The sequence below is a fragment of the Heterocephalus glaber genome, unplaced genomic scaffold, assembly GCF_053883595.1.
Source record: "Heterocephalus glaber isolate CG9 unplaced genomic scaffold, H.glaber_assembly_v1.0 deba00000122, whole genome shotgun sequence".
NCBI lineage: Eukaryota > Metazoa > Chordata > Mammalia > Rodentia > Bathyergidae > Heterocephalus > Heterocephalus glaber.
Window position 1 is genome coordinate 69,729,357 of NW_028258138.1, and position 21,122 is coordinate 69,750,478.

The window sequence follows — 21,122 nt, forward strand, 5'->3', positions numbered from 1 at the left end:
TCATAGACTGAAAGTTAAAGGGTGGAAAACAATACTGCATGTGACAGGAACCCGAAGAAAAGAAGGAGTAGCTATCCTCTTGGCAGATCAAGTAGATTTCAAACCAACACTGATTAAGAGAGATGAAGAAGGACACTACATCCTTGTAAAGGGAAGAATCCAAGAGGAAGAGATGACAATCATAAATATCTATGCACCAAACGCAAGTGCACCCAACTATATAAAACAAATACTAATGGACATGAAAAGTCATATATGCACTAATACAATTGCAGTCGGGGACCTCAACACCCCACTGTCACAAATAGATAGATCAACTAGACAAAAAATAAGTAATGAAATACTAGAACTCAATTGAACTCTTGAACAAATGAACTTAACAGATGTTTACAGAGTCTTCCACCCCACAAAATCAGAATACACATTCTTCTCAGCTGCACATGGGTCATTCTCAAAAATAGACCACATACTCACACATAGAACATGTTTAAGTAAGTGCAAAGGAATTGAAGTTATCCCCTGTATATTATCAGACCATAGTGCGATGAAATTGGAGATCCATAGCAAAAGAAACTCAAAAAATTTCATAAACACATGGAAATTGAACAACACACTTCTGAATAACCAATGGGTCACAGAGGAAATTAAAGAAGAAATCAGACAGTTCCTTCAATTAAATGACAATGACAATACAACATATCAGAATCTATGGGACACAATGAAAGCAGTCTTATGAGGGAAATTCATAGCAGTGAATACGCATATTAGGAAAACAGAACAAGCCCAATGAAACAACCTGATGCTGAACCTCAAGCTTCTAGAAAAAGAAGAGCAGGACAACCCCAAAGCTCATACAAGGGAGGAAATTATAAAGATCAGAGGAGAACTCAATGCAATGGAGACTAAGAGAATGATACAAAAAAATCAATGAAGCCAAGAGTTGGTTCTTCGAAAGAATCAACAAAATTGATAAACCTTTAGCCAACCTTGTCAGAAAAAGGAAAGAAAAGGCCCAAATCCATGCAATTAGGAATGAAAAGGGTGAAATGACAACAGACCCAGCAGAAATCCAGAGGATCATCAATACCTACTTCCAGAACCTATATGCCAATAAGATGGACAACACAGAAGAAATAGACAGATTCCTAGATACATATGAATTACCAAAGTTGAACGAAGAAGACCTAAAGATTCTGAACAACCCAATATCAACCAATGAAATTGAAAATGTAGTTAAAAACTTATCAACTAAGAAAAGCCCGGGCCCTGATGGCTTCACTGCTGAATTCTACAAGACATTTAGAGAGGAACTGCTGTCATTACTGTTTAAATTCTTCAGTGAAATTGAAAGGGAAGCAATACTCCCAAATTCATTCCTGGAAGCATCACCTTGATCCCCAAAGCAGAGAAAGACCCAACCGAAAAAGAGAACTATAGGCCAATCTCACTAATGAACATAGATGCAAAAATCCTCAATAAGATAATGGCAAACAGAATGCAGAAGATCATCAAGAAGATCATACACCCTGATCAAGTGGGATTCATCCCAGGGATGCAGGGATGGTTCAATATACGAAAATCAATCAATGTAATACACTATATCAATAGAGCCAAGGACAAAAACTATATGATTCTCTCCATAGACGCAGAAAAAGCATTTGACAAAATCCAACATGCATTTATGATAAAAACCCTACAAAAAATTGGAATAGATGGTCTCTACCTCAAACTGATAGAAGCCATCTATGAAAAACCAACAGCCAATATCATACTAAATGGTCAAAAACTGAAATCCTTCACACTCAAATCAGGAACAAGACAAGGATGTCCACTATCACCACTCTTGTTCAATATAGTTCTGGAAACATTAGCCATGGCAATTAGACAAGAGAAAGAAATAAAAGGAATAAAGATAGGAAAGGAAGAAGTCAAATTGTCATTATTTGCAGATGACATGATACTCTATATAGAAGACCCCAAGAACTCCACCAAAAGTCTTCTGGATATAATAACCAAATTCAGTCAAGTAGCTGGTTACAAGGTCAACACACAAAAATCAATAGCTTTCCTCTACACCAATGACAGACTCACTGAGAGAGAAATAGGACAAATAATTCCTTTCACAATAGCATCCAAAAAACTGAAATACCTAGGAATCAACCTAACAAAAGAAATCAAAGACCTCTTCTCTGAAAACTATGGGACTCTGAAAAGAGAGATTGAAGATGATATCAGAAAATGGACAGACATCCCCTGCTCCTGGGTAGGAAGGATTAATAGAGTGAAAATGGCCATACTTCCAAAACTGCTTTATAGATTTAATGCAATTCCAATTGACATCCCAGCAGCATACTTCATAGACCTTGAGAAAACAATCCACAAATTCATTTGGAGCAAGAAGAGACCCAGAATAGCAAAAGCAATTCTAGGTAACAGAGACATGGCAGGGGGTATCACAATCCCCAACCTGCAACTCTACTACAAAGCTACTGTGATAAAAACAGCATGGTACTGGCAAAGAAACAGACCTGAGGACCAATGGAACAGATTAGAAGATGCAGAAACAACACCAGATACACTCAGACATCTCGTCTTCGACAAAGGAGTCAAACACCCTCACTGGAGGAAAGATAGCCTCTTTAATAAATGGTGCTGGAAAAATTGGGCTTCAACTCGCCAAAGATAAAACTAGACCTGTATCTCTCACCATGCACTAAACTAAAATCAAAATGGATTAAAGATCTAAATGTTAAAATAGAAACTCTGAACCACTTGGAACAGAGGTTAGGTAGAACCCTTGAAGACATCGGTGTAGGAAAAGATTTTATGAACAAAACCTCAGTTGCCCGTGAACTAGCACAAACAATCAACAAGTGGGATCTCTTCTTATTAAAAGGCTTCTGCACAGCAAGAGAAACCACCAGCAGTGTGAAGAGACAACGCACAATGTGGGAAAAAATCTTCACCTGCTCTTCCTCAGACAAAGGTCTACTATCTCAAATCTATAAAGAACTTAAAAAGATCAGACCTCCCAAATTTAAAGACCCAATCCAAAAATGGGCATCTGAAATGAACAGACATTTCTCAGACAAAGAAGTAGAAATAGCAAATAAATACATGAAAAAATGTTCAACATCACTGGTCATTCGAGAGATGCAAATGAAAACAACATTGAGATTCCACTTCACTCCAGAAAGAATGGCTGCTATCATGAAATCAATCAATAACAAATGCTGGCAGGGCTGTGGGGAAAGAGGAACCTGCTCCACTGCTGGTTGGAGTGTAGACTGGTGCAAGCACTATGGAAATCAGTATGGAGATACCTCAAAGAACTAGGACTGGAAATCCCATTTGACCCTGCTATTCCACTGCTGGGGATCTTAACTGGAAGAATTAAAAGAATCATACCAAAGTGATATATGTGCGCCCATGTTCACAGCAGCACAGTTTGTAATAGCTAAAACTTGGAACCAGCCCAAATGCCCATCAACTGGAGACTGGATAAAGAAAATGTAGTTTGTTTTTTTTTTATAAAATGGAGTACTACTCAGCCATAAAAAATGAGAAATTAGAGACATTTATAGCTAAGTGGATGCTCATTGAGGCGATACTCTTAAGTGAAATAAATAGGACACACATATGTAAATACCGAATAGTTTCTCTGGTGTGAGAAACTTAAAGTGTAAATAAGGACTAAATGTATAATAGGTAATGTGAAATAGGAAGAAAAGGGTCAAAGGGGAAGGAAATGGGTGGGCTAGGGGAAAGGATAGAAGGGAATGGGATTAATATGAGAAAATGGAAAAATAGGAACAAAATCTTTGTAAATAGGGAGGAATGGAGGGGTGGAAGGGAAGGCTGGGCAAGGGTGAAAAATAAAAACCAAGAGAGACTACGTAAAGGTGCAAATTTCCAATGATGAATGTCATTATATTGTATGCCTAAAATGTACCTGTGATTAAAATGAATAATCAATAATGTAAAATAGGAAGAAAAGGTCCAAAGGGGTAGGGGTAGTGGGAGGGGCAGGGGAAAAGTAAGAAGGGAAAGGAAAAAAATGATGAGAAGTGGAAAAAATGGAAATAAAGTCTTTGTAAATAGGGAAGGGTGGAGGGCGTGAAGGAAGGGCTAGGAATGGGGAAAAAATAAGAACCAAGTTGCATTATATAAAGGTACAATTCCCAATGAGAAATGTAATTGTGTTGTATACCTACAAATGTACCAATAAAAGAATTTAATGCAAAAAAATAAATCCCATCATGCCTTGCATGCACCCAGAGTGAGTTGCTGTCTGCAAGGTTGGATTAATGCTACTTTCTGTGAGTCTAGTAAGAGGAGATGCCCCGGAAAGCAGTGTTTTTGCCCTTATAAGCCGAGCCAAGGCCAAGTCCTTGTAGGAAGGTGCACAGCCTCTTTGTCCATACTTACGTGGATCCTGAGCTGGTGACCATGCCCGTGTTAGTTCTGCCCTCACCTCATGTACTCCCCATCACTCCTATAATCCATAAATGACTCTGATCCTGACACTTCCTCAAAATCCTCCAGCACCAGACTGGTGGAGTCCTCACCCAGGATGCCGCTGTCAGGCCTGGACATCCGGGCCCGGAATAGAGGTGCAGGAAAGTTGGTGGCAGCTGGAGGGGGAGAACAAGGTGGGCTTTGCTGGACAGAGGTGGGCACCGGCAGAGCGGGGCATGTGGCTGGCTCGCAGCCTTCCTCCTCGTCCTTCTCGGACTCCGGCCCTCCATCTGAGGCAGAAGGACCCAGGACGTGGTAGAGGCTGGGGAGGCGGATGTCGAAGCGCAGTCCAAACTTAGCAAAAAGCTTCTCATTGAGTGTGTAGAGCTTCTCTGAGATGTCATAGCCCAGCAGGACTGCGAAGAGGCGGGAAATGTATCGTTCTTTGGTCAGAAGATGGTGGAGACTTTTCCGGGGCCAGGAAATGTAGCTACATTCAGTCTCGGCAGTTAGAGTGACCTGGGTGGAGGGTCAGGAGCAGAGAGGCAAGGTTGAAACTGGAAACTGTGTCTAGGCTGAGCACAGAGAAGCATATGGCTACTTGGCAACTGGCTGTACTTTTGCTGAAGTCTCCCTCCGTGGCCTCGAGTGGAGGAGGTCCAGGGAATGACTTCTACTGTGTGCACTGAGATAAGCAGTGTCCACGCTGGGAGCCCTGGGGTTGGCCACTCACTCACTTGGTCATCACCTCCTGCAGCCTCAGTCTCCACACCCGACTTCCCCACCCTCACAGCCTGTGTGCCTTGGCTGACCCCAATAATGGCTACAGAAGATTCTTAGTCAAGTGGTAGGGAGAGGGGTGTTCCTGGTGTTCCACAGGGAGCTCAAAATGCCGATGACTACTCATTTTAAGAGTAGAGAAAGATAATATATTGGGGTGGAGTTTGGGGAAAGTTCTATTAGAGAAAAGGCTTCTGATAAGTATGTCAGGCTGTTATTGACCACTATATGTAATCAAAAAGATCTGATGACTAAATCAGAAAAATGACACAAGGAAACAAATCCTTGAGTGACAGTAAAGGCCCCTTCTCCATTTACTCATCTAGGAGTTTCTGAGCACTCCTGGTATGCCGATGATGTAAAGTTAAATTGTACTTGCAGCGGAAATAAGCAATAATATGTACCTGGAAGGCAGTAGATGCTTAAGAAATCCTTGTTAAAACAATGCTGAGCGGTAAAGTTGGGATTAAAGTGAAACATGCTTAGGATAGTACAGGGAAAGGGTATAGAATCTTAAGATCTTTAAAATAATTTGATCAATCATAATATTTTGTGTTGGCAGAGATTAAGATGGGTATTTGTAGATGGACACTGTAGAAATGATGACAGCAGCTAGCATTTTCTGAGAGGTGACTGTGTGCAAGGCATTTGTTAAGAACTTTACGTGGATTGTCAAATTAAAGGTAGGCCTGACTTTCCAAATATTCTTGATTACATATTATGTGTAACCCTTTAAATGCCTGCCTTGCATAGTAGGCCTCCCTCCTCTTCTCCCTTCCTCCATGTCTGCTATACACCTCCTGCATTTACTTTATTCATTTGGCTCTTGTAGCTTCTCCCCCCTGTAATTGTTCTCACTGTAGGCAGGACCCTAAATTACACCAACAAGGCCAGAAGTCTCAGCTTCACCTCTTTACAGATGTGTAATATCAAATGAGCTATTTACTTTGGGCATGTTGCCTTGTGAGAAAGAATTCTGAAAATAAGACTTACAACCTATCACTAACAGTTTAGCAAGTAGTTATCACGGCAGAGCCTGTACCTTAGCTGGTACTTACTAACAATTCCCAAACAAGAAATCAGGCTGAGGAAGACCTAATCTCAATGAAACCAGTGCCTTAAAGCCAAACACAAAGATCTCGGACATTCCTGTGAACATGCCTTTGCTTCTTCTATTTAAAAACAACAAAATTTAAAAAATGAAAATCCTTCTTCTTTACCTTACTTCCCTGGTTAACTACCACTTTCGTTAATTTGCTCCTCTTTTTAGCAAAACTCCGTGAAAAAAATTATCTCTCCTTACTATCTCAAATTCTGTTTTCACTCTGGTTAAACCAATAAGGCTTTGTTCCTAGAAGTCCCCCTGTGCTATCCTGCTGAGTCACCAGTGCTGTCTGACTTGGAGCATCCTGCAGTCAGCCTGTACTCTGGCCCCTGGCCTTCCTCCTGGACAGACAGCCCTCCTGCTCTAGGTCCCCAGATGCCATGCACTCCAGGGGCAATTTCATGCTTTCTCCTTTTCAGATTCCTTCACCAATTCCCTTTTTTCTCTCCAACTTCTTAGTCCCAGAAGCGCCATTCTTGAACCCCTTCTCTGTCCACACTTTCAAATTTATGTCTCAAGCCCAGACCTTGTTACTTAACTCCAGACTTAAATATCCAACTGCCTACTCCTCATCTCCATTTCACTATCCACAGGTGAGGCCAACCTACCATTCCCCAACTGAACTTCCCACTGGCCAGCCAGCCAGCTCTCCAGCAGCCTTCCTTGTCCCAGGTGGTAGCGGCTCCATTCTTCCAGCTGCTCAGATCAAAGGCCTCAGTCTTCCCTGATTCTTTCCATTACATCCTATATCAAAAGGGAAACCTTTTGGGCCTATCTAGAAAGTCATGCTCTGGCCCTTCCATGCTCTGGCTACCCTTGGCCCTTCAGCTTCCTCTCCTGAAGTCTCCCCCCTTCCTTTCTCTGTTCCCCATGTTCAGGCCTCCTTTCTAACCCTTACCACACCGGCCCATCTCACAACAGCCTTGCACGCACGCTTCCCTCTGTCCAACACACTCTTCCCCAGATACCTGCAGCTCAACTGTCCCAGTTCTTTGCTCACATGTTACCTGCTTCACAGGTCTTCCATGACCATTCCCATTTTTTTTTTTTTTTTTTTTGGTACCAGGGATTGAACTCAGGTCCTTGAGCTTGCAAGGCAGGTGTCGGAACCACTGAGCTAAATCCCCAGCATGACCATTCTCTTTAAAACTGCAGCCATCTCTCCTTTATACTACGCTATGTTTTTTTCAAACTAGCAGTTATTATCCTGTAACATATTTCATAATTTACTCATTAATTATGTCTACAGCTTATTTTTTATGCCGCTCACTAGAATGTAGACTGCATGAGGACAGGAACTTTCATTAGTTCTGTTGGCTGATATATTCCAAGCATCTTTGATGGTGAGTGCCTGGTATATAATAAGTGCTCAGTAAAAATCACTGAACTGGACGAATGAATCAGGTGAAGATTACTAATCTTGTATATGGCAAAATAACTCATTTTCTCATGTCCTATATAAAAGCTTTCCCAAAGGTGCTCCAGAAATCTGTTTCTTGCCTGGTTCCCAAATATGTATGAATATGTTTGTCATCAAGTTTTCTAGCTTATAATTTAATTTTACCTCAGAGGTTGGCTGAAGAGATTAAATGAGATAACATGCAAATAGGCTTTGGGTCCAGTAAAATGGGATGCAGATTGGAGAAATAGTGGTGCCTTGTGTGGGATGCCTTCTGTCCTGTGTCCTTAAGGACTAATGTGAGTGTCACCAAGCTGAACAGTCAAGAAACACTCATGTAGCTGAGTTGCTGACAGGCATGGTGGATCACCGACCAATTCATGTGAAACCCCATGCAAGTTACGAGGTTGGCTGTCACTGTGGGTTGCTCTCTCAGTCAACAAAGGCAAAACACAAGGACAGGATGAACCCTAACTGGAGACATTTGACATTTGCAAAGAGGAAATGGAACTTTATACAGCCAATTGTGAATGTGTGGAGCTCACTGCACCCGAAGGAGGTGCACACTAAAAATAGAAATGGGAGGAATGAGGCCACACTCATTCCAGGTGCAGAGACCATCTGGGGTCATGGCCCTTCCAGCACAACTCAGGGTGGGGATCAGCTTCTCACCACCTGTTCCTCTGTGTCAGAGCCCTGGTGGGGCTGGGTCAGGCCTGACTCAGCCCTGTGAACATTTCTATGGCCTGAGGGAGTTCCCAGCAGAGGTCCCTGGGTGTAGAGGAGGGAAAGGTGGGATTTTGATTGGAGGGAACTGTAGCTGGTGGCCCTGCCTCTCAGGCTCTGTTGCCACAGAGACAAGTGTCAGGGTGGGGACGGAAGCAGGCCCAGCCAAGTGGCACTGCCTGCCTGGTATGTGCTGTTCCGGGATTGGCTGATGTGCTTCTTGAGGAACTCCCTGACAAAAGTGGTAGGAGACATATGGATCCCGGTAGGAACCTGGATCATTAGAACAAAGAGCACCATTTGGACCAGTCATGAGTAAAAGAGAACAAGGAGGCAGGAACAGGAGGCCGCTGGGGAAACTGGGGCGTTGGTCTGGCCAGGCTTCACAGTGGAAGCGAAGTGCCATGTGGCCTCTCAGCTAGAAGCGAAAATGCATTTCAACAGAAGGGACAGTAGTGGATGGCAATGTGTTGTGTTTAGGGAAGTACCAATGGTCTGGGCAGCGAGTGTGAGCAAGGGGGCCTGGAGAGGTGCCAGAGATGACTGACAGCTTCACTCACGGGCGACATGACCATCTACCAGGGACCACTGCCTCCCTCACACCCCCGGGGGCCCCTCCCACAGAGCAGGTGGGCGAGCTTGCACCCCAGCCACAGATGTGAGGGGACAGATGGAGGGAGCCCTGTGTATGGCTGGTTCACAGCAGGATGGGCCAGGCAAGGCTGACAAGGGCTGTTACCTGGAAGATGCCTTCCTCGGAGGGCGGCAGCGATTCCCACTCAGGAGAGTCCATGAACTGGTAGGGAAAGATGTAGTGCAGAAACTGCCCATCCTGGCTCACACGGACCCTGGCAGAGGGAAAGAAGAGACCAAGTGGAAACAGGAAATGGCGCTCCAGTGCCCTTCGCTGAAGTCTTGTGTTGCTGAGTAACACAAATGTGGGCCGGGGATTTAGCTCAGTGGTTCCAGCACCTGCCTCACAAGCTCAAGGTCCCGAGTTCGATCCCCGGTACCAAAAAAAAAAACCAACACACACACAAATGTTCCAGCAGAAATACCTGGCTAAAGTGTAGTAAAACCCAAAGCAGAAATCGCTTGATTGTTGCATGGAAACTGTTTAGAAAGTAGACCCATGGAGATTTCCTGAGCCTTTTTTCCTCTGTCTTCTTACAGGTGATACTCAATTCCAGACTGCAGAATAGACGCCCCAGGGAAGCTTTGAAAAACCACAGGGAAGCCCCCAGGAAGCTTTAAAAAACACCAGGCATAGTGGTATATACCTGTAACCCCAGCACTTCAGGAGGCTGAGGCACCAGCATCATAAGTTGAGCCCAGCCTGGGCAATTTGGCAACTTAGAGCCTGTCTCAAAACAAAAAAATAAAAAGAAGCCAAGGATGTAGCTCAGTGCAAAGGTCCTGGGTTCAATCCCCAGTACCGCAAACAAAATGACAACAAAAAAGTCTCATCTAGGGTTGGGGCTGGGGATATTGCTCAATAGTAGAGTGCTTGCCTATTATGTGTGAGGCCCTGGAGTTCAATTCCCAGGAGAGAGACAGAGATGGAGACAGAGACTGGGGGCAGGGGGTGGGGGTTGAAGAGAGGAGAAAAGAAGAGAAAGAAAGGTAGGAAAGGAAAAGAAATTAAGGACTGAGATTGTAGCTCAGCATTAGAGTAGTACTTGCCTAGCGTTTTCATGGTTCTGGGTTTGATCCTCTGTACTGCAAAATAAAATAATATAATGAACCCCCCCCCAAAAAAAGAAAAACCAACTAGGCTTGGGCCTTATCACAGAGTAATTAAATAGGAATCTGCTGGTGGGATTTGGACATTAGTTTTACAAATCTCCCTGGTGATTCTATTGTGTAGCCAGGATGGAAACCACTGTGCTAGAGCTCTGTTGTCTACTTAGCATATGTGGCTATTTAAGTTTACATACACATTCATTAAAACTAAATAAAGTTAAAAATCCAGTTCCTCATTCACACTAGCCACATTTCAGGTGCTCCATAGCACATGAACCTGTGGTTACCATAGTGTACAACATCAATATAGAATGCTGCCATCATCGTGGAGAGTTCTATTGGAGGACACCATTATGGAAGTTCAGCCTGGCTGTCTTCTCCTTCCCCGCCTCAGTGGGCTCTGCGAAGGGCCATGCTGTACATGCCGCAGGCTTGCACTATCGCCATGTTTCAGACTTTGAAGGAAATGGTGCATCATTGCATAGCAGGCTGTATTAGACACTTCATAAGTGTTCTTCTATTTAATCAGCAAAATAACTCAAGGCAGATTATTTTTTTGTGTGTTTTACACCTAAGTAAACTGATGCTCGGAAAGGTTGACTGGTGAGTTCAAGGCTTCATAGGTATCAAGTGGCAGAACTGAGATTCTGTCCGTACCATGACACCATGCAATCAGGATCAGAGCTTTTGGTAGGTGATGCTGGATGCTCTTAGCATGGCCCCTTCTCTGTGCTCAACAACCAACCATAATGTGACAATGACAGCTTCTGGCTTTGGACAATGGCATCCCATGCACCCTGTCCAGGGATGGTCCTGGGCTGAACACTTAACCTAAACTGAGCCATTTGAACTCTTTCCATGGGCATTGGAACTAGAATCAATGAATGTCTTGGATAGGAACAACTATCAGACAATTGGCAAAACTCATATACTCCTTTACTAAAAAACTAAAACCTTGGGCTGGAGATTTAGCTCAATGGTTTCGCTGCCTGCTGCACAAGCGCAAGGACCCGAGTTCAATCCCGGGTGCCAAAAAAACAAAAACCAAACAAACAAAAAAATTAAAACCTTGTGTTTTAACTCAGACTTTATAAGTGCATATACCTCAAATGGCCATAGGGAAAAGAAATCATAAATGATACAAAATGCCCAGAACATGTTCCTAATTCAGTTCCTACCTGAGGCTCAAGTGTGTACCTCTCCTTGACTTTGATGAAATATCCTTGTATTTTTTAAAGATCTTTTTCTCCTGCCAGTTAGACAGAATGGGTTTCCATGTCCACAGCCAGGAATTCTACTTACTAACTGGTTTTAATTTTATGACTATTTTTATTTTATACTACCAATAGGTATAACTGCTCTTGACTTGCCCATGACCTCAGGCTTGTTTTCACAACTCAGGGATGGAAACAACATGAATGCAGCTTGCTTGCATTCATGGTCAGCACCTCACCAGGGATGGGCAAGTGCATTTTGGGAGAATCTGTTAGAATCCATGGCAGAGAGTGAGTGCATTTCACTTGTAATGTAGCATCTCGGAAATCCAGTATGGGTATTTTCGTTCTTTCCCCAGAAAATGCAGAGATTCATCCTGAGTTATATCAGGACAGAAAGTACCTCTGTCAGGCAAAGGAGGAAGAAAAATTATTTGGATCTCTATGATATATGGTATCTCTATTTGGAGGAAGATATGCTTCCATTATTTCTTAGCTCTACTGGCTAAGCACATATTCACAGAGCACCTCCTGCATTCCTGGAGGTTGAGGGATAAAGAAATGACTGCAGTCTGGCTCTTGCCTTTAAATATTTCACAATTGAGTGGAAATTACAGGAACATAAATAACCTGCTTCAGATCAGCATGATAAGGGCTGCTGTGGAATGGGAGCACAGAGGAGGAAGAGAAATTCATTTTCTTTGGGTAGTAGACTTCTCAAAGAACGTGACATCTGACCTGAGTTCTGAAAGGTAAATAAGATATAGAGAAACAGTTAAGACGGGGATGCACAGAGCTCTGGGAAATTCAGTGTAGCAGTCTCTCCAATATCGACTTTTTCTCTTCCTCCATAGTGCTAGAGTTTTAACAGGACACATGAGTTCACAGCTGAAGACTACTCTTTACCTCCCTTGTTGTTAGGTACAGCCAAGGAGTTAAGTTATGGCCAATGGAATATTAGCACTCCAGAATCTTGCTCCTAAAGAATGCCTAGATGTACATACATGTGTGCATATATGTGGTGGCCTTTGAGAGTCTGCCACAGAAGAGAAACAATCACTCTTCCTCCTCCATGCACCTGTTCTACAGCAGCACTTACCACAATGACTTGCAGCAGGTTATTTATGCACCCGTGGCTTCCACTAAACTGTAAAACCCTCAAAGGTGAGAGCTAGACTGCACCCACCTCTGCATCCCCAGACCTCCAAGGTGCAGGAGATGCTCAGGGATATTTATTTAGCTGATAAAGCTCTAGGAATAGTGCAAGGGTACCTCCCTCCAAATGGACATGTGTACCTTAAAGATTTTTTTCCTTCTTCTGCCCACAGAGGCACCTTCTTGCCTCAGATGAGTTTTAAATTACCAAAGACCATCACCAGTTAATAGGTTATTGCCCGTTATCAGAACACCTAAAGAAGGGAGACAGAAGAGGACACAGGTCTCTAACCAGGCTAAGGATGGAGTCAGCCCATAGCCTCCGAAAGCAGACAGGCACTTGCTCCTACAAGACCTTTCTGAGTAAAGAAAGGATACAAGAGAAATGAAGTGTTATATTCTCCTACCTCAGGTCTTCATGTGTGCTGTCTCTAGCTGGACCTCTCCCCTCAGGTCTCAGCTTTAAATGCTTCCTCTTGCAGGAAGTCTGACTCCCACAAAAAGTGAGACCCATTAGTTCATGCTCTCCTGGCTCTTTGCTTTCTCTTTAGAACAACATCCACTGTTAACCACTATGGCACACGTTAATTCTTGGCTTTTGTGATAGCCTGCAAGTTCATGAGTTCAAAGACAATAGTTTTCACATTAAACCCTTGGTCCCTAGTCCCTCAAAATCTTAACAAATATTTGTGGAAGTGGGGGGAGGAAGAAGGAAGAAAAGAAAGAAGGATGGCAAAAAAGAAGGAGGAAACACATTCATTTGTATCACCAAAAAAGTGGAATCGTACATAGCCTCAAGTAAAAACTTCCCTAAGAAAGGAAGATGCGAGGAGAGACGGAAACCACAGGGCCATACATACATCTTCCCTTCACCTTCTCGGGTGAGACGCTGGCTCCCCAGCAAGCCACCGAGTGGTGAAACCCTAGAGTGCTCACAGAAGCCATTTAAGCAGGTTTATTGCGCCCTTTATCATTTGCCTCTTCTTCCTTCTTCATTTCTTGGATGATGGGTCACTTCCTCCTGACTGAATAGCTTAAGACAGCTGCCTGCTCAGGGTTGTACTTGTGGGTGTTTGTGCTTTGCATTTTATGTGAGAAAAACTCTCCAACAGTAAGCCCCACTTATGGGGCAACAGGCTTTGAGGAAGTCACTGTTCTCTGAGTCCTGGAAGAGACTGACTGCCCTCATTAAAATAAAGCAAAAAGACTTCTAAGGTTTGAGCAAAGGGCTACAGGTGACAATGTGCATGTAAGATGGGAAAGTATGTGCGGGAGACCTCTGCTTCCTGGCACAGAGTTCTTGTCTGCTACTTTGAGGTGTCAGATACTGAACTGTAAAGAGCCCGGGATACAGCAACTCTCCTTAAAAAGAGCCCACTCATAGTCAAGAAGCCACTTCCCCTTTTTCTGACTTAGCAAAGCTGGGACAGGATAACATTGACAGATAATAAAACAACAAACATAAAATCCTTAGTCTGAGACTTTAAAAGTGAAGAAAAAAAATCAAAATTGTCTAATTTCTAACTTAGGATTTTGATGCTAAGTATACTAGGAAAAGCTACAGGGAAGGACAAGCCCTCCTTTTCCCTTCACAGGTACAAGTTCACAGTGAATCTATCATGTACAAGCTCTCTGAACCATGTAATGATTGTCACTTGCTTCCAGTAAGTGAGCATCCTACAGTGGAGGGGACATTTCTCCCAGTGTCAATCCCTTCCTTTAAATAGAGGAGGTATAAGGAGCAAATGGTATCATGAATCTCATGAATGAGTGAGTTCCCTAGATTGTTTTTAAGCACAGGACTATAAGGTACAAACATTCTGGCAATAACCATAGTGGTTTTTCTTTTTTTTTTTTTGCCAATAACTGCATTTGTTTGCACTTTCAACTCATTTACAAATAAAATGAAATGTCTTCCCTCAAGATCTCTCCCCTTATTGCTCATTCAACCCAGGACCTCTGAGTTCCATAAAAATCACAACTTAATTTGTGATACCTTGGATTCTGTAATACCTTGGATTCTGTAAATACATAAATGTGTTTCACTTCTATTAATAGTAGTTACTGTACAATTTTCATCATTATCAAGCTTTTTTCCTATGTGGTTGACAGTCTTAATTTGTTCCTCTTTCCTCTCCCCTCCTCCCTCTTTCCTTTCTTCTCTTTCCTCTTTCCTTTTCCCCTTTCTTTCCCTTTAGCTTTCCCCTTCCTTTTCCTTTCTTTCTCTCTCTCGTTCTTTCTTTCTTTGAACTGGTGCCTTCTGGTTACTGTGTTCTTTTCAACTACCTTCTTGGGCTCAAGCATGCTGGCAGGGTGAGGGGAGGTTAGGCAAGTGCCACTAGGACACTATTTCAAAGAATAACACACAATTGCCCACAAAATGTACAGCACAGAGAGCCATGGTGTTTTTCATCAGATATCAATGGCCACATGGGCATGCAATGGGCGTGCACTGAGACCACTGCCGCCAACGTCTGTCAGTCTCCACCACAACCTAAGTGAGACATGCATCACTCCTCTTCTGTTACTGTGGGGACCTCAGAGTTGCAGGACTGGACTTCTTGACCTGGAATAATCTGCACAGAACAAGTGGGAATGGAGAAGTGGACAAGGGCTGTTCCCTCCCATCTGGCTGTACACAGAGCGGCTACACTTCAGAGCTGGTACACAATATCTCAGACCGAAGCTGGGCTATTTCCTTGAAGCCCTGGCAGGAAACAGAGAATACTGGAAACACCCTCTTTTTCGGGCCTCATTTCCTACACATAGTTGGTGCTTAACAAATGTTGAATGCATATGGAAGGAAAAAAATTAATCTTGCTGAAATGTTCAGTTTTCCAAGGCTTACAGAGATATTTCTGTAGCTTAGATGTCACGTTCTGGCACACTGGGGTGTGTGTGTGTGTGTGTGCACGTGTGTGTTCATTTCAGCTCTGAATTCCACATCTGGCAGCAGCAAATGCACATGAAGTCATTTTTATTCAGCTCAGAAAGAGGTCTTTTGATCTAGTTTCCTCTTGGAAAATATTAAGAGGAAGTAAACTCATTCCTAGAAAAATCTATTTTGGTTTGTTTGACCTTTCCACATCCTTCCCTCAGTGAAAGGACATGAAATGGAAAGGGACACTAGGAAACAGGAAGTGTGGACTGGGGAAAGAAACACTGGGTGATGACAGAGTAGCTTACCGGCCTGAAAGCAGCAGAGACAGGCGGTTGATGGGTGTCTCCCCCTCCACGGCATAGGTCTGCTCTGTGACCAGAGTCAAGACCTGCTCCTGGCAGCAGAGAACAATCTCCTTGTAGGTGTGCAGGGGCACCTGCAGGGGCAGCCATAGTGTCTTATAGAGGAGATTGAACTCCTCCGGGAGGGTGTCCACACGCAGACGGTACACCAGGTGTGCCAGCTGGAGCAGGCAGGCCATTGCCAGCAGGAAACTCCAAAGGATGATGTCCAGCCCACAGGCATTGAACCAGCCCCACAGCACGCAGCACAGGTAGCCCGTGCCCAGGAAGCCAAAAAGGTAGAAGCATCCATATACCCCGCTGCCCCCCATGAAGCCCAGGAGCAAGAAGCAGTTGGCCAGGTGGTAAACAGCCCCTTCCAGATCCTGCTTCCAGCTAATGCACACAGGCCCCTGCCAGAGGAGCTGGCCCGCCATGCTGGTGTTGGTGCCCATCTTTGGGGTGGCTCAAAGGCTCGCTGGGCTCTGATGCTGTCCCCAAATGGGAAACCCAGATGAATTAATCTGTCCTCCCAGATATCTTCTCACCTGCAGCTTCTCACCACCAGCTCCTCCTCTGCTGGCAGGAATGCTCCTGGTAGCTTTGGGGATGAATGGCAGAACATAGTACACAGCATAGAGAATTTCAAAACTTTCTCTCTGCCTCAGCAAGGCTGTGGCCCTCCCTGCAGAGCTCTGGTAAGCTTCTTTGGCTCCAGGTTTCTTAGAACAGTCTTCATATTTGGTCCCTAACAAAAAACCTCAGTTGTTCTGAGAGAAAGGTAGGACAATGAGACTGAAAACTTGAGCAGTGTGAGCTAAAGCGGCCACATCCTGCTCTCTGTTGTTCCCAAGCAGAATGCAGAGAGCCCTGCATGGGAGGCACACTTGTGTTCCATTTGGAATGCGTTCTCTCTTGGCACCGGAAGAAAGGGTGACCCCAGAGGGATACCATGTTTGGAATTGGAATCCAAGAGGTGCTGGCAGTGAAAAAAAACAGGCCAGCCACTCAGGCAGGCTGGCAGAGCACTTAGCATACCTCCCAGAGGACAAGATAAGACTTCAGGCAAGAGAGGCGGGCAATAAGGGACAAAGGAAGGTGAACATAGAATTTACCTCCACATAGCAGGCAGAACACTGTGGGGAGGGCCAGAGGGCTCTCTGAGTAGGAGGTATCACAAAAAGAAGGCAGCATGGGACTACTATCAAAAAAAGTCCTAGCAATGCAAACTGGAAAAGCTCTTGAAAGCTTTGAAGTCACACTGCAAATACCATTAGGCATTTATCTGATACCCATTCAACAACAGTAACTGTAAAACAGCTTTGTAAATTCTAAACAGATTTCCTATATATATATATCTGGATGCAGTAAGTTAATAAATGGTAATTCATTGCCTCAATCATCACACTACCCAAATATTTCTAAATTATAACTTCTATCTATTAAACACCCATTAAGTGCCAGATCTACATTAGGTGTTTTATATACTTGCTCATTAGTTATTACAAAAGAAACTGAGGCTCAAACAGGGAACATGTTTTCACAGGGAATAAGGTACAGACCTAGGATTTGAACCCCAGACTGTCAGACTTAATATTTGGTCCCAAGTGGTTTGCACAGTAACTGGACATAAAGGACAAGATCCACAGCAGTTATTGTGTGAAGCACAATAAACAAGATTTCTCTTTAATGAATGGTAGCAGCTTAGGAGGAAGAGGGACGTTGGGGAGGAAGACAGAAGATCTGGTGTTTGGTGAGGTGTGGGGCTGAGGTAGGCAAAAGGAAGACAGCATTTCTGGGGTGAAAACGGAGCACAGGCACGGGGCTGTGAACATGGACAACATAGTGAATGACACCCGTTTTTAACTTAATCAAAATCAACTGACCAAAAAGTGTGCATCATACTTCCTTCTTTCCAAAGTTAAGCAGGGGTAGAGGAGAAGCTGACGTAAAGGAGAAGGGCCGGAGTGCTTAAAGAAGTGCCCTCAAGCCTCCTTCATGGCAAGGATCTGGACCTCTGGCATCATTTGAGATGTGAACTTTGGGGATTTCCATATGCCGATTTTATGTCACTAGCCTGCCTCCCAACCAACCCACCCACTCGAACACGCAGCAATTGCTCATCTAGCTTCCTCAGTCACACAGCCCTGAGCTCCCAAAGGAGGTATCCTGCCGGCTGTGAACAGGAAGTCAGAGGGCAGGAGGAGAGGAGCAGCCAAGACTTTGCCAAAGATAGAATTTGACAGCAGTCCTCCTTCCCTGCCAGTCTGCCCAATGGGTTGGCCCCAGCCCTTTAAAGAGACAGGCAGATCCATTATCTTCTGTTCATCTGTCCTGATGCCCATCCTCATGTGTATCTGAACAGAGTATATGAACATTTATCAAGCAACTCTGGTTTCCCTGTAGTATCATCCTAAGATACCTTTATTTTTACTGGCAGAAACAAGCTTGGAGAAACTAAGGAACTTCCCTAAGGTACAGAGCAAGTGTATGCCTAGGGATTGAAGCTTAGGTCAGTGTGAGTCTAAAGCATCCTACCAGGTACTGTGGGAGTTTATATTCATCTATATATACTTATCACTACAGGGGACTGGGGTACACTGCTGGGTGGCGTATATGTCAGGGATACAGTGACAGATAGTGACAGTGATGCCCATGGGACAGGACCTACTATCAGAATAAGACAATGGGAAGTTGTATTTCCTCTGTTTTTAAACTCAGATTTGACAAAAGAGGAAAGAAAATTTTAATGTGTATCAAAATGGTTATGTCCTTATAAGGAAATCCACAAACATGAAAGCAGAAGAGTAAAAACTATCTGGTTAAGAACAAAAGGAAAGAAACAGAAATCACATAATTTGCTGAGCTGATTCAATTCAGTAAGCATTTATTCAGGACAAAATGTGTGTGCCAATGACATATAAGGATGAAAAAGAGAATTAAGACCTTCAAGGAATTTTTTTGGTACAGAAAAAACTGCAGCCCCATGAAGTAAGGAAGGTTCAAAGAAAAACACTGATGGAGATGCAAAGGCTTCAAGAGAAGCATCACGGGCAGGGCAACAATTAGGCTGGTCTAAAATGTGTAGGTGCTCTACAGCCAGGGAGGGCATTCCAGGAGGGAAGAAGAGAATGTGAAGTCATGCCAGAAGTAAAGCAAAAATACACGGCATAACCTGATAACAAAGAACAGCTTGTCATAGGTAAATCCAAAGAGCAGCATGACACGAGACAGCCAAGGCAGGCTGGGGCCAGATTACGCAGTCAGCTGTTCATACAGCACCTCCCACGTATGGAGCCGACTCTGCTCACCCAACTGGCCACGCTGAGATAAGGACAGAAATTGAGAGTGTATAGACATTTTTGTAGCAATTTAACAGAGGAACTTAGAGCCTTTGAATTTAGTAATAAAAACTTTGGGATTGAAAGTGCCTGTTTAGAGCACATTTCTTTAAAAAACTTCATTTTTCTATTGGTCTATGTGATTAGTAAAGTTGTGAAAATTTTCCTATGGAATCTTCCACTGCACTGATATTACAGAGTAACCAAAAGGAAAAAGAAAGTAAAAAGTATGTAAACACACAGGGATAGATGTATGGAAAGAAGAGCACCGAAAAGTGGTCCTATTATACACTGGTGAGATTTCAAGTGAGTTCTTTATGTTTACATAAAATGACCTTTTTCCTCTACTCCAAGTCAGAATACTGGCATTTGATGTGTGTTCTGTCCAAGACTGAGATGTAATTCCTGGAGGGACATCTGACACACAGCAGGTACCCTATAAGACATTTTGGTTAAGTTATGGTAAGCCACAGTGTGAATGTCACTGATGGTAAAATATGTTAAGAGGAAAAGAACGTTACAATCTCATTAAAAATATGTAACATGGAGTATGTTTGTAAAAATGTATAAATTCCTTCTGTGCTGCCAGGACATATTCAAGTCCAGATAACAACCTGCTAAGGATCTCTATGCTGGGTAGGAAGTTGGTTTACAGCTGTCTCGGGTGTCCAAGACTCTGGTCTTCACCTAGAATTCTCTATAAATTCCAAGGTACTTACTGAAAGTATTATATCTACATGAGTATTCAAGTAAAAATATGACTACAGAATCAAAGCATTAGAGGATGCTAGTAACACTGTGCTTGATTCTGTGCTAAGTGCTTTATATACATCAATTCAATTAGTACTCACAATCTTTAAGTTAAATAATGTTTTCTTTTTAAAGTAGAGAAAAACAGACTCAATGATGTTGATTTTTTTGACATCAGTCAGTGGTTGAACCAAAGTGCCATCCTTCACACCCGTGCACTTAAGCCAACTAATTAGGTAGGAATTCTAAGGAATAACTTCAGCTCATTTATTGTATAAATGAGGCAGTTTTCCCATCCAAAAACAAATGAACAGTACATCTCCTCTAAGTTATGTTCCTCACACCTTTGGTCTGTAAGATTTTAAACTCAGTGTGGTTAAGGGTACATGACAACTGCTTCACTGGCCCTTAAGCAGCTAAGAGGACCACAGGGCTGCTATACTAAGGGAGCCACACTTTTGTGTTCTATTCCAAGTATCACTGTGACATAGCATTGAGCTGTCTGATTAATGGCTTTTTAATAGAGGATAGCCTCTAGCCTGAGGCAGGTTCTTAATAATAACAGTCAGTCAGGCATGGTGGTGAATGCCTATAATCCCAGCATTCAGGAGGCTAAGGTAGGAGGAGCTCGAAGGCGAGCTTGAAGGTGGCCTAGGTTACATAGTCAAGACCCTGTCTCAGAAACAAACAAAACTAAAAATATTAGCAACAGATCCCTAGGTCCCTAGGCATTAAACTTCTGATCCTAGTCTGTCTTGCAATGTAACTAGGCAGGTTATAATGGTTAATAATGCCAAATAGTTGAGTTCTTCCAAGCCAAATGACTCTTAATTTGGACCAAAATCTAATAAACTTTTCCCAAAAATGGAACTAGTAAAGAAGAACAATAATGGTTTCAGTATTAAAATTGAACTCTTATCCAGTTCTTCCCTTTAAAAATCTAAAAATTCAAGGGCTAGGGATACAGCTAAGTGGTAGATTGCTTGTCTAGCATGGATTTGATCCCAGCACTGATCACAGATAAGAGAAAGAAACCTAAAAGTAAAAAACAAAGTATGAGTCATGAATGAGATGATAATGGCCATCACACTCATTATGAATTGGTAAAAGTATTTAAAATTCTTATTTGTATCTATCCAATTTTGGAGATTGGTTCATTGGTTGAGAAAAGCATCTGCTTTCTTTTAATAAATATCCAGTTCCCAAAATGACGGCAAAAACAAAAGAAG

The 21,122-nt window shown here is 43.1% G+C and overlaps 2 protein-coding genes across 2 annotated transcripts in view; both read right to left on the minus strand.

The window, feature by feature from the left end:
• LOC101704485 (vinculin-like) overlaps positions 1-21,063 on the minus strand; it is a 28,744-nt gene extending 7,681 nt beyond the window's left edge. Inside the window, 3 exon segments of the mRNA XM_087208946.1 lie at positions 4,569-4,977; positions 9,208-9,316; positions 16,351-21,063. Coding sequence (XP_087065072.1) covers positions 4,569-4,862 — 294 coding nt within the window. The 5' untranslated portion in view covers positions 4,863-4,977; positions 9,208-9,316; positions 16,351-21,063.
• On the minus strand, positions 9,166-16,257 carry Popdc2 (popeye domain cAMP effector 2). The gene is made up of 2 exons (XM_004835665.4): positions 15,767-16,257; positions 9,166-9,316 (listed from the first exon to the last, which is right to left on the minus strand). The coding sequence occupies exons 1-2, from the start codon at positions 16,255-16,257 to the stop codon at positions 9,166-9,168; spliced, it is 642 nt and encodes a 213-aa protein (XP_004835722.2).
• Positions 21,064-21,122: the final 59 nt, after the last annotated feature.

Bases quoted from the DNA above. Each gene is read 5' to 3' on its own strand.
- Popdc2 (XM_004835665.4), bottom strand. From the start codon at position 16,257: ATGGGCACCAACACCAGCATGGCGGGCCAGCTCCTCTGGCAGGGGCCT. The intron at 9,317-15,766 runs GTAAGCTACTCT...TCCCTCTGCCAG, and splicing joins TCTCTGCTGCTTTCAGGCCG to GGTCCGTGTGAGCCAGGATG.